Genomic DNA, 16371 nt, shown 5'->3' with positions numbered 1-16371 from the left:
ATACTTTCCTCCTATACTGATACTGCTTTCTGCAATGCTGGCTGATTTTACTTGCTGTTAAAAGTAAATGAAAGAAAATTATCCATAATAGCTTTTATACCTTTGTTGTTTACCATTATTTTTGTAGAGCTGCTATCAGAAATAAAGAGCATTTGAACATTAGTTGTATGTGAAGTAATCACTGTGGAGGGGACTAGATCAGGGAGAAATGATATAATGATTTTTTTTAAAAGATTTTATTTATTTATTTGAGAGAGAGAGAGAGAGCGCATGAGAAGGAGAGGGTCAGAGGGAGAAGCAGACCCCCCGAGGACCTGGGAGCCCAATGCTGGACTTGACCCCAGGACTCCAGGATCATGACCTGAGTTGAAGGCAGTTGCTTAATGACTGAGCCACCCAGGTCCCCCTGATAAAATGATTTCTTATTGCATTTAATAAGCAGTTATTTATTATGTTGTATGTACCATGCATAGTGACAGAGCAAAATGGATCCATCTCTCTACTTTTAAGTAACTATTTCAGAAAGAACTTCTCTACGTGACTTTTCTAAATGCCTTTTTTCATCTTTTTTTTTTTCATTTTTTCCTATTATTAATTATCGTGTGTGTGTGTGTGGCAACCTGTGGTGTTTTACTTTATTGTTGAGTGTTATAGGTATGAATTGCTCTCAGGAATCTATTAACTGACAAAGCCTATGAAAAAGAAAGAAATTAATTATTTCAACGAAATGATAAGTAGCTGATAATCTCATCAGATATGCTCTGCTAGATATTTCCCCTTTCCCCAGTTTTATTGAGATGTAATTGACATAAAACACTGTGGAAGTTTAAGGTATACAACATAACAATTTGATGTGTGTATAGATTGTAAACTGATTACCATGATAAGTCTAGTTAATATCCATCACCACACACAGTTACAAATTATATTTCCTTGTGATGGGTACTTTTACGATCTAATCCCTTGCCACCTTTCATGTATGTATATTTTAAATATTCAATAATCACTACTAATATTACTGCCTTACTTTAAGCCCTTGCCATTTTTTGTTAGGACTAAGGTTAGTTCTTTCTTAATTGGTATCTCTGCATCAGAAAGACACTACAGTGATAAATCTGAAACTCAGAACTGGCGTTTACTTCCCAGGCTTAAAAACCACCAGTAGCCCCTGGAAGGGCATCTGAGCTCCTTCCCCTGAAGCCCAAAGCTACACAGGGACTTGGCCCCAGTTTTCCTGGGTGGCAGAAAAACTGCCTCCTCTCCTGGTTTTTCCTGCCTGTCGGTCTGTATCACCACAGGAGCTTCTGACTCCTTCCTTGTTTGCCGGCCAGTGCCTGCTCATCCTGTCGCCGACAGGACAGCAATGGCGCTCTGAATCCCCAGCTGCCTTCCTCTCTCCGCTTCACCATCATCTCCCTGACTGTGTTACTGTGTCCAGGGCTCAGCTCTTCCTTTCCTCGTGATCTTTCTCCCTTATGGAGAAGCTGAAAAAGTGTGTAAAATTAACTGAGCAGCCAAAATAAATATCATACAGCAAATACAGTGAAGATCCTACTCGGACTCATGGAGAAGCAGCTCTCTCCGAGGTATTAACTCTTACTTTAGACACTGTTGTAACTGGTTTAACTCGTTTCCCAGTGAATGGTGGGTATGTGGCAAAATGGAAATGACAGGACAGGGAGAAGGGTGACAGTGAGCAATGCTGGCTGGCAGTCTGATAGCAAGGAGCAGAAAGAAATTCTAGAACGGATATACGAGGCTTCTAAAATAAAACAAAACAAAGTAGTCTTTGGGGCTTTTTACAATAAAAGGAAATTGAAGCTATGAATTATGGTTTGTTTATTTTTGAAGACGGAATATAAATCATTTAAGAGAAGGCATAGGAATTTATACTACATTTTAGTATCTTTCCTTTTAAAATGGCAACCATAAAAATCTAGAGCTAAATAGGTAAAGTGCGGCTGTCTGGAACGCTAACTCCTCAGAATAACTCATTCTACCCATAAATGGTTCTTAAGTAAATACAATTTTTAATTGAACTGAAATCATCTGAATAATTATAGGTATTTTACAGAGTTCACAACTTTGTCAGTAGCGCCCATATCTGGTTGGAGCCATTATGGAACTGTTTAATTATTGTTAATCTGAATCATGTCACTCTATTGATTTTCTTTTTAACACAGTTGAATTGTTTTTCATTTGATTTTAATCACCTGGTTTATATCTGTGAACAGGTAGATTGATAGAAGAGTACATTTTTCATCATTCTTTTGATTGTTCTTTGCATGTCTAAAACCACTCACTCTCTTGTTCTCCTAACGACCCCCACTGAGTCAGGTAGATAAAATGGTGTGCCTTTTTCTTTCTCTCCCTCGCTTCTCTCCTTCCTTCCCGCCCCCTTTCCTTTTCAGTAAAAATGCAAACGCCAAGAAAATAATGTGATGCTGAACACAAGCTAATGTAGCATAGATCCAGGAACAGAGCTCAAAACTTCTATGTGGGTGACCTTTCTTTTCTTTTCTTTTTTAAAGATTTTATTTATTTATTTGACAGATTGCAAGTAGTCAGAGAGGCAGGCAGAGAGAGGAGGAAGCAGGCTCCCCGCTGAGCAGAGAGCCCGATGTGGGGCTCGATCCCAGGCCCCCCGGGATCATGACCTGAGCCGAAAGCAGAGGCTTTAACCCACTGAGCCACCCAGGTGCCCTGTTAGTGACCTTTCTTAATCCGAAGTGTTTTGGCTGTCGTTCACCACATCTCTTATCTCCTCTCTCGCTCTGTCTCTCTCTGCTTATTGGCCACTGTCTTGGCTCCTTCTCCACTTGCAGTGTCTAGAGCCTCTTAACCCTGCACAGCTGTTTCTGGCTTCTTTATTCTCCCAGCCTCCCCTTCCCCGTTACTATTCTCAGTCCCAGCTTTCAGTTCCTTTTGAAAACCACGTGGCTGCCCAGGGAAGGTAGACGTACAGGCGATCATCTGGGGACTCAGTCACAGTCAGCCTTAGCCCACTCTGGCCCCCAAACCTCTTGAGATAATCAGAGAGGACATGTGCCTTCTCACCTATTTGTCACCTACAGTTCAGGTTGAAGGTCGGATTCGCAGAGACGTCTCTCTCTCCACACCGCCTTGGGATGCCGGCGCACGTGCGCACATGTGCGTGTGTATTTTATGATTTGAGGTTATGGTATCAGCTGCTAAATAAAACTTATAACTCTTTGAGAGTATAGTTCACCTCTGAAAGTGTTTACGAAGTTGTGCAAATTACTGTATATTTAGATCTAGGAAAGCTCTTTTCCTCTTCTCAGCTTTTCATTTTTAAGATAAAGAAGATTGCATTATTGTCTTCATCAATTTCCCCATGAGTCTTCTTTAAAAACCATGCCAGTTAAGGCATTACTGTTGCTACAGCTAGTATTTTATTCTAGACTGTCGGAACATTATTTCTTTTTTGGTCTGGTATACTTGGTTAGTTGATTTTGTTTCTTTTCATTATAGTCCTGGGAAAAAAGACATCTCTTAGTTTATTGTAGTCTTTTTCTGCTCTGTGTGTGTGTGTTTGTGTGTGTGTATACTTTGTATAATTAGGTTTGACTGTACTTGTGATTAATGGTTATCGTTTTTTCAGATGCTAAAGTATTAAGGGTTAACACTTTTCCTCTCTGGTCGTTGACAGCTGGCTATTTACATTTACTAGTAGTTAATATGTTAAACTCAGGGTGTAGTGTTTTCTTTGAATTATTTAATGTTTTGTAGTATTTTAGATAGCCAATTATTAGGAATACTTTTCTCCTATGTGAAATTTGTATATGATTAACAAAGAAATAATAAGTGACATTTTTCAGTCTAGTAGGTCCGTTTTATGCCAATGGTAGCAAACTTATGCAAATAAAATTTCATGATCATTAAATGAGTGCAATGTGAAACTGTCATACAGTTTAGTAGAAGTTACTTTTATACTGATTCTTAGTATAACTTAGGTTTACAAAAAAGATGGCAGTAGCTATTTCCTTGCAACTCATAAAATGAGAACAAATTATACATTACAGCGTAAGTAATTAGGCTCATAAAACTGATGGGTGTTTTTTTTCCCAGGGCATTTTTTGCTTTCCTAATACCAGCTTTATTAATTAGAACTCTAGTCATAGTAAATGGCAGATGCCCAACTTCCCTAAGTGAAGACACAAGGGGAAATGTATTATCCTCCCTAGCTAAATTACAGGAAGGGCAAGGTCACAGCCGGCCACAGGGACTAGAATGCCACTCAGAAGCTTCTTCTTTCTGGCCTCCTTTCTCTTCTTACAAGTTTTGATTTTCTTAGCTGTCCTCTAACCATCTACCTTATGACCTCTCACCAGGGAGGGACAGCCTTCGTTAGCCCAGCACATCACCGGAGAGGGCTCTGATGGGCTCAGCTTGAGTACCTTGTAGCTCAGGGATTTGCGTGCTCAGTGGGCCAGGTGTCTCACATGCCTTGTCTCCTTTAATCCCTGTAACAACTCCCTGAGATGTGAATACTGTTACCACCCATTTGACAGATCAGGAAACAAAGGCTTTGTGGGGTGTGGAAGCACACTGTAACTCAGGACAGAGCCGGGGTGCCATGTTGGCTTCGTTGCTAAACTTGGCGCTCTTCACCACCATAGTATACCCTCTTCGTTAACCCAGTAATCCTAAGTGCTTCCAGCTATTTAGTCAAAGTAATTTTCTATATTCTGCTACTTTAAGAGAAATTTCATACAGTAGTTAAATATATATATATATATATATATATATATATATATTTTAAAGATTTTATTCATTTATTTGACTGAGAGAGATCACAAGTAGGCAGAGAGGCAGGCAGAGAGGGGGGAAGCAGGCTCCCTGTGGAGCAGAGAGCCCGACGTGGGGCCCGATCCCAGGATCCTGAGACCATGACCCGAGCCAAAGGCAAAGCCAAAGGCCCAACCCTCTGAGCCACCCAGGTGCCCCAGTAGTTAAATATATTGTATAACCCTTTACTTTTCCCTTTACTATTGCTTATTCTGTACTGAAATATCAGGCTGCTTAATCAGATGGCATCCCAATTCACTGATTTCCCTAGCATCAAGGGAGGAGGTGGTTAGGCAATATTAGACTTTTTAATTTTCATATAAAAACTTGAAGGATAAATAATAGCTTTCAGGCCTTATAGACCAAGACAATAATTTAATTAGCTTCTCAAGTCCAAATTAGATTAGAATGTGGTAATGCATGAAGAAGCACAGAAAAATATAATGTTGCTTTCTTTTCCAGTGTTCCTTAACTACAGAGCAGCAATGTGATCCTTCCCCAATTAAAGTTCTATAATGTATGTATGGATGTAATGAGTCTAGTCTTCAGCTTTCCTAAAATATGTGAGTTGACTGACTAAGCCCACTGATTGGGTAAAAATTTCAAAAACATTTTTGCATGATAATGCATGCCATAGTAACGAAATCCATTAAATAAACAAATCAACATTCTTGATGAAGAATTATATGATAACAAAGGTTAGTTTGATGGGCACAGCATTTTAAATTAATTGTTCACCATCTGCTATGTTCTCTAATCACTATTGCAACCATCCGTAAATTACATTTGCCTCATAAAAAAGAGGGCAGTATTTTACATGTATGTATTTTATTGTAATTGACATTTGGAATATTACTTTTTAAAATTTAAAGTATAGGAGGATACTAAACTCTTTTAATGGAGTAGTATACTTATCTTGTTTTTGTTGTTCCTCTTGAAGGCTGGAATCTTCAAGAGTGAGTTAAAGGGTTTGCCATTTTTTAAACAGTTTAACGCAAACAAAGGCATAAAATTTTCTCTTCAGTTAAACTTCTCACTTATTATGGCAGTACCTAAACATAAAACGGGCCTAACTTCTTTTGTAAGAATGGCTAAGTATTCTAGGTACCGAGGATATGATAGTGAACAAAACATATCCTTCCCCTCCTGGAGTTTACATTCCCAGCTTTCCTTCTTTCTTCCCAGTACCATCCCCCAGCGCCCAGGGACTTATCTACTACTGTCCAGTACTCATCAATGGCTTGAAAAAATTACCAAGCAGTCGTTAGTATGAGGAAATTCAGGGAATATTCAGTTATAGAAAATTGAAAGCTGGATGATCTCAGGTTGCTTAGCCAGGTCTGTTCCAGGGTGTCTCTGATGTTCCTGCTCCCTTCCTTGGAGGTTAATTTTCTTAATGATGCGTCCTCCTTCCTCAATTCAGTGCTGGGTTTATTTACATTGACTTACTTTACAGGAAGAATAAAACTTAAAAGTGTCCAGACTTGGGTTCTATCTCCTTTAACTTCTGATCAGATGTACCATTCATCTCCCTCCACAGTGTGCTCTGAATTTCTGGTTTCCTCTCTGTTTTCCTTCCCTCATTAAGATCTTGCTTGTGGGTTTTTGTGGAAGATACTCCCTAAAGGTCTTTATCTTGGAGTTTCTACTTTTCATTAAATGTATCTATTCATCCATCCTTTTTTTTCTTAAGGATTTGAGAAGTTCCTTGGCAACGTGGATGAATTCATATCATCTTTATGATGTTCCTACTAAAAGATTTAGGTAACACATTAGCAGGTTAATGTAGTCTGGGTCACCTCTTAATATTGTCACTCTTATAATGTATTAGATGAACTTAATTAGAAATATTACAGTAATCAGCTGATGGCCCTTGATGGTGTACTTGTAATCTATTTCATAATGATTGTTATCATCACATAAAATAGGAAATGGGCGGAGTCCTCTTAAACACTGATCATCAGAGGGATTAAGTTAATCTTAATCATGTAATCAGAAAACGTGGAGAGAATGTATTTCCTATTATTTTAATCAGAAGCATCTTTTGGTTATGAAGGTAAGAGAGAAATGGAGGGCAGGTAAAGAGAGAGATAGTAAGAGCCTACGGGGTTACTGGTGTGTGTGTGTGTGTGTGTGTGTGTGTGTGTGTGTGTGTGTTTTTTGTTCTTGTGAAGTCTTGTTGGTTAATATATTGGTTTGCTTATGTAAAAATCCCTAGAGATGTCTAGTGATATGGGGATGCTGTTGTGTGTGTGTGTGTGTGTGTGTATGTGTGTGTTTTGTTCCTGCGAGTTCTTATTGGCTAATATATTGGTTTGCTTATGTAAAAATCCCTAGAGATATCTAAACCTCCCAGACTTAGTAATAAAATCATAAAAGGAATCATAAAAGAAATGAACCTTTTTTTGAGGCGCTCTTATGTGCCAGTAGCTTTACAGTTATTAACTGAAGTTCAAAGAGATAAGGAATATATTTATTATTATGTAATTCGTTAGTATTAGAACTGGCATATGATCTCTTAGTCTTTCCTTACACTAGATTGTCCAGGAGTAAAAATGCTACTCTGGAAGGTTTGTTTTGTTTTTGTTTTGTTTCTATATTTGCTTGCCTTAATATTTCCTTTTCATTGCTTGGTGAAATACAAGATTATAGATACATGTAAAAAAAAAAGCAAACAGTAAAAGTAAGATATTTGGAATTACCAAATTAAAAAAAAAAAACTTTCATAAGGTTTGTCCTTCTCTTCTCTTTGACATATAAAGGGTTTATAATCCCTTTATATGGGGATAGGGAGGAGGAAGGAAAAATAAGTGGAATATAAAGTTTAGTATTCTCAGTAGAGTTAAGCTAAAAGTTCCATTGAGCCCAACTTGGTTCACTAATTACATATTGAGGATATACTGGTCTCTAGACTGGGTATTGCTGAAACCAAGATGGAAAGAAAGAAAACTTGAATGACATAAAGCTTAGAACCTATTCACAATGGAGATTATATATGTCAATTTCATATGGAGAAAGAAGATACAATAAATATGGAAGATCATTATTTAAAGCAATTGGGGTGATTCTAATAAAGTTCTGTATTATTTCATAGGAGAAACAGATACTTTATTGTAAAATGTTTTTGTATAAGCACATATAAGGAGAGTGTTTTCTACTGTTAAGATTTCTTTGAGATGTATGTGACTTTGGCTTTCTTACAGAATTGAATTTTAAAGTTAAAAGAACCCATTGGAATAAAAATGATTTCCCAGCATGAGAAAATAGTGTTCCCACTTGATAAAAGTGAGTTGAACAGGTCATTTATCTCTCCTAGGAACCAAGGGCATGATGGGGTCAGGGCTAGCCCCAACCCTAGTCTCTGCTCTTGGTCCTGCTTTGTTTTCCACCTGCATTTCAGGGAACCATGGCACAGCCTTTCTCAGCTATGGCGTAGAAGATAGTGAGGTATAAGTGCCACCAATTAATTTGCATAGTTGAAGAATAAAGATAATTGGACAAGAGAAAAATTCAGGATTGATCATTGCTTTCTACTCTCTTTTGTCTTTTTCTTCTCTCTTCTTTCTAAAAGGTAGTTATTAATTCTTCCTAAAAGATAGTTATCTATTGTAACACAATAAAGCAATCACTATTTCAATTACATAAATATGGAATTAATATAACAATATTTATAATAAAAATTAATCTATTATATATTATGTATAAATACATACTATGAATGTAGAAAGTAAATATAATTGCACCCTCAACGTTTGGTCAGTTAAATAGGAAGTCCTGAAGAGAAGGGAGAACCAGAATGCTGCTTCTCAAAAAAATCCACAGAGAAGGACACACACACACACACACACACACACACACACTACAGGGAATAGGAAAGTGACAGAAAAAGCTATTCTGGTCTGAAAATTGTCAGTAAATTTATTTGGTTTTATCCTGCTGTTTCTTCCTTCTCTCAGATTAGCCTCTATTACTGCCTTTTCAAATGCAAATTAGATTACCCTCTTATCTCTGAGCTTCATTTGCTCACTGGGCCTTCAGTATTTAGTGGCCCTGCCATTGCTTGGGAATGACACAACAGCTCATCGGAGTGGAAATACTCCAGCTTCAGCAGCGGAGACCAGAGAAATCAATTTGTAAGCCAAGAAGCTGGCAGTGCTCTGTCCTGACAACACGTTACAGTCATCTGGGGAGCTTTTAAAATATATCCATGCTGCCCTTCACCGGTGACCAACTAAATTTGAATCTCTTGGTATTTTGGGGGTAGGGCCTCTGGGGATCAGTATTTAAAAACAGGCAAACAGACTCTCAGAGGGGTTTCTAGTATGTCCCCCAAATTCTGAATCACTAGGTCCAAAAGATTCTCCACTCCTGCCTGAGGGTCTTAAAATTTATGGCAAAAAAAAAAAAGTCTCTTCAGAAATTTTGAAGGGAACTTTCTTCTTTGATTTTCAAATAACTAGAGGATTTTGAAAATGCAATTATATCCCTTTATTGTTTTCTTCTTTTATGGCTTTTTTTTTTTGCTGTTTTTAAATTTGTTTTTCTATTCTCTTGCCCCACATTGTCGTAACATGGTATTTTATATTTTGCTGCTTATTACGTGTATCACAGACATGCTGGAAAGTTTTTGTTTGGTTTTGCTCTTCCCTCTGTTTCTGGTTTAAAGTACGCATTGAACTGAAATTGGTACTGTAATAGGAGGTACTTTTCTTCGGACTCCGTGATCAGTTAATCTATCCTTTCTGGCAAACAGATGGGGAATTGAACATAGAGCTTTTCTTTTCTTCTGAGGAGCTGCTTGAGGAGGGATTATATAATAAATACCACAAAAGGACTGCTCCATCAAAAGATTTTACATTTAGTGAAGACAAAAATGTCCCAGCCATGCCAGGTGTTTTGTCACAGGACAAAGACCCCGTGTGTCTCCCTGCCAGGTTATTCAGTGACTGACTCAGAAGCAGTTTTTACTTTATCCAGGCGAAAAAAATCATCATAATTAAGTTGTCTGTTCAGAAATTAGTACTGTATCTTTTTCTTTTACAAAAGCCAGGGAAACACAACTGCTTAAAATAGAGCTTTGAAAAAGATCACGTGACTTATTAACAAACACAGGTGCTACTATCATAAAAATCAGCACTCCTTTTCTCATGGGGTTATTAAGGATGATTTTTTTTCACCTCACATAAATACCATTTATTTATTTTGTATATTTTATATTATTTATATGGAAGCATTTATATAGATGAGGCATATAAAAATAAAGCGTTTTATGTTTATGTGAAATACATTTCATGTAAATGTTCTGTATTTCTCATTTTCTAGGTAAGGATTTGAATAAGGCCTGCCTAATGACATACCTTTCCTCCAGTACTGCTGTAAGGGACTGTATCCCAGCTCAAGCATTCCTAGAGGCTGGGCATTCACTTGTTTTCCAAATTTCTCCCTTACTGGTGGGTTCTGTCTATCTGCCTATCATGACACAGCATCTCCCTCTCCTCAGTTCAGTTACCAAGGACTCTGTGTAGCCTTTAATACTTGAGTAGTGCGACCTGGAGTTCTGTGGCTGCTAAACTCTTCATGGTCCATTTGGTTCCCAGAGATTTATTATAGTTGTTTTAAGTCTAAATATTGATTTCTAGAATTTTCTGGAAATGTGCTCTGTCCCCTTCACTTGACTTTTAAATAATACTAAAGAAAGATAGGAGGATGAATTTATGTTGAAGATGAAAGTTACTGTTCAGGAGAGCTCACTTTAGTCCATCTGACCATGAAGTTCATCTTACCAGGAAGTTCAGTTAACTTCAGTTCATTTTTACCAACAATTTGAAATATTTTGAAGTGAAGTGAAGTTGTTAATGTGATTGATACTAAGAGATGGGATATTATCACAAAGAAGAATAAGTATATGTCTTAAATTCTCTACAGCTTATGTTGATGATGTGTTTCTGCCTGGCCTCCGTTTTCAGTGGACAAGCGGGATAACCATCGAAGCAGCAAGATAGGAAAGGGGGCATCCTTGGGTATTGAGGGAACTGAGACCCAGGAGTGTGTAGCTGGAGAGCTCTCCAACCGGCTGTGAGGGTGTCTGCTCTGTGTTCATCAAGTATCTCTGCCCTGGTCCTGTCAGCTTCTCATCACTGTTTCTGAGATCTCTGTGTTTTGGGGTTTGAACTTGACTTCCATTTCTGTATATTTTGCTTGTCTTCTGGAATCTTACTCTTCCTTCCTGTCCCTGCAGGGCCTTGCATGATACCTACCCTTTCTTGTCTGAAAGTCTAACTTTTTTTTATTTCAGATATCCTAGAAACCATTTTGCTGTATGAAATATTTGGGATGATTCTTGAAATTTTTTTTATCTTCCCATTGAAATGTTTGTGGACGTGCTACACGTCTGGGGTACAGAAAGTGCCCTCTATTAAAGATGAACTGCCAGACGGACTCAGCAATGATGAAGTATCTAAGATAGATTATTTGTCTTCAGTTATTATTTTAAGAAACATGAGCAATTAATCTTATTTTTTCAGTCTTTCCTCATAACTGAAAGCTATTTCTCTCCTAATTATACTTCCCATTTTGATTGAGGACAACGAAAGATGTCTGGATTTTATAGAAGTGAATTTATGTTAAAGAAAAACTTTTTGAGGGATTGTGTTATATTTCAAGGTTTATAACTATATTGAAATTCAAAAGTCACTAAAACAATGGGGCCACTTATTACTCTGAGTAGCTATTTTCTTATTTGGGGAGTAGCATTGGTGATGGGAGTATAGAGAAATGGTTTCTTCCCCTGGCTCATATAAACTGTGTCTCCATGAACCTGGTAGCAAACCCTTACAAAAGGTGGTGTTCTCACTTGGCTATTGATCAGACTTTCAAATATTCTTTTTTTTTTTTCTTAACTGCAGAATTGACTCCTGAGGAGAAAGCCCAAAAGATCGCCAAGGCCATGCGCAAACAGTCCTCTGAAGTCAAAGAGAAGTGGGAAAGTCTAAACATGGTCACCAGCAATTGGCAAAAGCAAGTGGACAAAGCACTAGAGAAGCTCAGAGACCTGCAGGGCGCCATGGATGACCTGGACGTTGACATGAAGGAGGTGGAGGCCGTGCGCAATGGCTGGAAACCCGTGGGAGACTTACTCATCGACTCCCTGCAGGACCACATCGAAAAAACCATGGTCAGCCTCACTACCTCAGATAAAGGATTTTAAGAAATGTTTTATTGTTGAATCTAACACAAAGAAAGTCACATGTAAAAACCATTATAAGGCATTTTATGAAGCCAAGCCCGTCACAGCTCCATCAAAATCAGGATAGAGAGATTTTTTTTTTCCAGTCACGACAGATGTTTTCCATATGCCCCTCACCATCAGAACCCCCTCCCCACCAAAATAACAAGGAACGAGACTTTCACAGCAATTTACTTTCCCTTTTCTTTTAAAAATTTATTTATTTATTTTTTTAAAGATTTTATTTATTTATTTGACAGAGAGCAAGACAGTGAAAGAGGGAACACAAGCAGGGGAACAGCAGGCAGAAGGAGAAGCAGGCTTTCCACTGAGCAGGGAGCCCAATCCAGGACTTGATCTGAGCCAAAGGCAGACGCTTAACAACTGAGCCACCCCGCGGCCCCAGCTTTTATTTATTTATTTTATCCTTTTTTCACCCAACTCTGTGTCCCTAAACACTTCACTACTTTAAAAAAAAGTAATGCAAAGTCCTGTTTAATCTCTAGATTTCCCCTCTATCCCTTTTATGTTTTGTTTACAATGTTTAAGAAACTGAACTGTGTGTTTTATAGTATTTCTTTCAGCCTGGGTTTTGTAGAATGGCACGTCATGAAGTTGGGCAGGTTCCTCTCTACTCTGTATTTCCTGTAAACTGGTAGTTGGATTTAGGGACTTAATAAAAAACATACTGTTTTGCTGAGGACTCTAATGTTCAATTTTTCTCTCACTGTCTGAGTAGATTATGGAAGGATTAGCTTAGCTATAAATTTTGTTTGTGGTCAGGAATGACCCAAAGTTAAGGCTGATAGATCTGTGATCTTGAGCTCCTTTGGCTCCCACATTCTAGAACATATCCAGAAAAAAAATAATAGAATTTAGGCAGTAAGAGACACAGTAGTCAGGTTTGTGGTAGCATAGCAACCTCTATATTAGGTAGTCATGAGTCAAATCAAAGAATAAACTAAAGAAACATCAGAAGGTGTTAGACTGACAATATCAATATCATAAATGTGATTTTTACTGCAAAAGACCTATCTTTTGCGCACGGACATTGGATAACATTTTCCCTTTGTTTATTCATGTGGTAAAAAGGAGGGAGAAAGGGTCTAGGAAATGAAATGAACATGCAGGCAAATTATATAAGCAAATATATGTGTGTGTAGATATGGGAATAATAATGGCTAGCATTATTGAGGCATACTGTGTGCCAAGAACTGTTCGTAGCCAGTTTACATGGATACCTCTTTTAATCCTCACACCAACCCAAGAAGATAGGTATATTACACCCATTTCACAAATGGTGAAAATGCAGGTATTGCTCAAGCCTACACAGCTGTAAAGTGGTAGAATTTTCATGATTTCTTCCTTGCTCTTCTCTTTCATTGTAGGGACCTCACTCATGCTAATGTAATTAAGTGCAACTTGTATCAGCTATTGGAATTCAAAACTTTGAAAGTTACATGTTAAATTTTAAACTTAAAAAAAGTTTCACTACTAAAAGAGTGTTAGTATCTGCCACCTTTCGTTATAAATTTACATAAATGTGCAGAACTCTATGAATTAAGTAGGCTTCTTCCTACAGCTCTGGTGTCCTGGAAACCATTTCCATGGGCGAATCTGAGTTTCAAATAATGAACTGAAAATAAAGCCTTTTAGTAGAAGTTCTCTGGAAGTTATACACTTCTTGCAATTTAAAAGATGGTCTTTAAATGCTGGAAATCTTCAATTCAGTTGTCTATGAACAGTATATTTTTTTGGACTAGAAAAATTCCTCTTGGTTAGAGCAAGAGTTTACCCATTTCAATTTGAAAGTATCAGTTTTTAATGCAGGATGGTTAGTGTTGAAGGAAAAATGAAAAGTTGTATCTGGGCTTATTAAAGACCTAAAAGTTTGGGAGTTGTTATTCCCATCTGATTAAAGAAATTACCCGTCTCTCTATCCAAATCCTTTTGTTCAAATCTCTACTAAAGTGGAAAGCCAGGAAAAACACAATTAATATTTAAGAGGAAGGAATAAACTATGGATTAAAATATTTTCACATCTTATTAAGAAAAAGGAAAATAAAAACCCATGTCTCATTAAACCAAATAAAATGGATTCAAAGTCTGGGATTTTGCACATGTACTCCAAAGTATACGTCAAATCCCACTGAAGCTATTGGCAAATAAAAATAAGTACCGATTATTGCTAAATATTATTAAATATGTCAAAGCAACTGGAAAACAAAATCTTTGAGGGACAGTCAAATAAGTTTAATGCCCTAAAATTATCCTTAATCATTCTTCTTTGCAGAATACACACCTTCTGACAGGAGAAGCCTTCCCCATCCCCAACATCTGCTGGCAGGCTGCCAGTCAGCGCCTGTAATGCTAGCAGATGTTCCTGTTTTTATAGCAAAGAAGACCACATAGACTTTTATTCTCCTATAGGAAAGTGCAGCCAAACATGATAAATTGGCTCTTTATACTAGAACACATAGCGGATCGGGAACTATTTTAAAACTTGCTTTACTTCAAGCCCCTTAATTTGGAAGGTCTTAAAAAGCAAAAGATAAACTTTCTCATTAGAGAGATTCCTCACTGCCATAACACCCACAAAAACAAAGCCCAATGACTTTATCGGTCAGAGGTCTTTTAGTATTTTCACCTGTAGCTTATAAGAGAAAAACATTATTTTTATAGAGGAAAATTGGGAACTCCTATAAGATCTTAAAAATAGGCATGCTTGGGTGGCTCAGTGGGTTAAAGCCTCTGCCTTCGGCTCAGGTCATGATTCCAGGATCCTGGGATCAAGCCCTGCATTGGGCTCTCTGCTCAACAGGGAGCCTGCTTCCCCCTCTCTCTGCCTGCTTCTCTGCCTACCTGCAATCTCTGTCAAATAAATAAAAAAAATCTTTTAAAAAAAAATCTTAAAAATACGTCTTGACGTTATAACCTGATTTTGAAAGTCTTTTCCCGTCTTTTAAAATAAACCTGTTATTATTTAAAATCATAGAAACCTAAGAGTACTGTCTAGCCTTCCATTTTTCATCTTTGATACCTACAAAATACAAAGACATTGATTTTAAAAGCTGATTGAAATTCTTGAGTCCTCTCAAGTCATCTAGGAGAGAATATTAATGTATACTGTTAAATTACAACTGAGTTGTCTTTATTCTTAAAACGGAATCTGAAGGAACTCAGATCTCTTCTAAGTCCAGACTGAAAAATTCGCTTTCCCCACCCTCATCCCACTTCTGTCTGTCCCATGCTTCCCTGTCAGTGGTTTATTCTTCAGACCTAGAACGCCTGTTATCATGTAACTGCTTTTCTCACTGAACCATGGGTCAGTCTGTGCACCTATTCTGTCATCAGTGAAAGACCAGCTTCTACAGCCATGAAGAAAAATGATCACAACTCAAAGTCCTTTTTTCCCATTTTCCAGCAACTCAGATGCCTTTGTGAGCTTCCCTTCTTCTGCTTGATTTTGAAATACTGGTGCCGTCAGGGTTCTTGCAATGTTTCTTACTTTACACGCATTGACTTCCATGTTCACTGTTTTTAATGTCATTTATACACGGTTCCCTCCTTTGTGTGGACCTTTTTATGCTGACTCTGGGTTCTAGAATCTGTTCTTCTGACTTTCCTTCTTGAGTTTCTTCTTGTGGCTTTTGAGCATATTCCAGAATTTTGAAAAACACTAAAATATATTCTCTGATTTACCTAAAACTAATTTCCTTTTTAAGTAAAGTTATATTTGTAATACTATTTTGATTTTTATCAACCATAATGATTATTTTTAGCCTATACATATTATCTAAGGGGGCCTTACATAGGGTAACAGGTTTTGGAAGAGAGAAGGAAGAAAGGAAGTAGTTGAAGAGGGTTTTTTTAAATAAACATAATGAGGAAGCCAAGTTAATACTGTGGTGTTCCAATGAAAATTCATGGTCATCAAAGCACTCTGATATGTAATATTTCGTCAACTAAACTTGGTATGGGGAAAGGCAGAACAAGGGTTTGTAGACATATTCCTGTCTCTTAAGGGGTGGAATGGTAGAAACGCTATAATTGGAGGGCTGCTGCTCACTGTGTTCACAACACCTAATACATACCATTTCAGTTTGGCATATGATTAACTCTGATTTTGTGACATAGTAAAGAAAAAACAATATACTGTTCTCCTTTAGTATCTCAGTTCTGTTCCCAATTGTATATTGGATTAGCTTGCCTCAGGTTAACATTTTCATGAGCCTTCATCTGTAGAAGTGAATTCTCCCCTCCTGTATGGCAAAGTTTGTGCTGAATACTGGAGAGTGTCTCTTCTCCAGAAGCTTCTATTCTTCTTGAAGGACATC

At 37.6% G+C, this 16371-nt stretch overlaps 1 protein-coding gene across 8 annotated transcripts in view; it reads left to right on the top strand.

Annotated features, from left to right (window-relative positions):
* Positions 1 to 16371, top strand: part of UTRN (utrophin) — a 500711-nt gene that overhangs the window by 391894 nt on the left and 92446 nt on the right. For all 8 annotated transcript variants that reach the window (XM_004752757.2, XM_004752758.3, XM_004752759.3 and 5 more), the window contains one exon: positions 11715 to 11983. In XM_004752757.2, coding sequence (XP_004752814.2) covers positions 11715 to 11983 — 269 coding nt within the window. The remainder of the gene's footprint in view (positions 1 to 11714; positions 11984 to 16371) is intronic.

Source organism: Mustela putorius, unplaced genomic scaffold (genome assembly GCF_011764305.1).
Source record: "Mustela putorius furo isolate JIRA1106 unplaced genomic scaffold, ASM1176430v1.1 tig00003863_pilon_pilon_pilon, whole genome shotgun sequence".
Lineage (NCBI taxonomy): Eukaryota > Metazoa > Chordata > Mammalia > Carnivora > Mustelidae > Mustela > Mustela putorius.
Note: the sequence above shows the minus strand (reverse complement) of the source record. Positions and strands in the feature narration are given on the sequence as shown.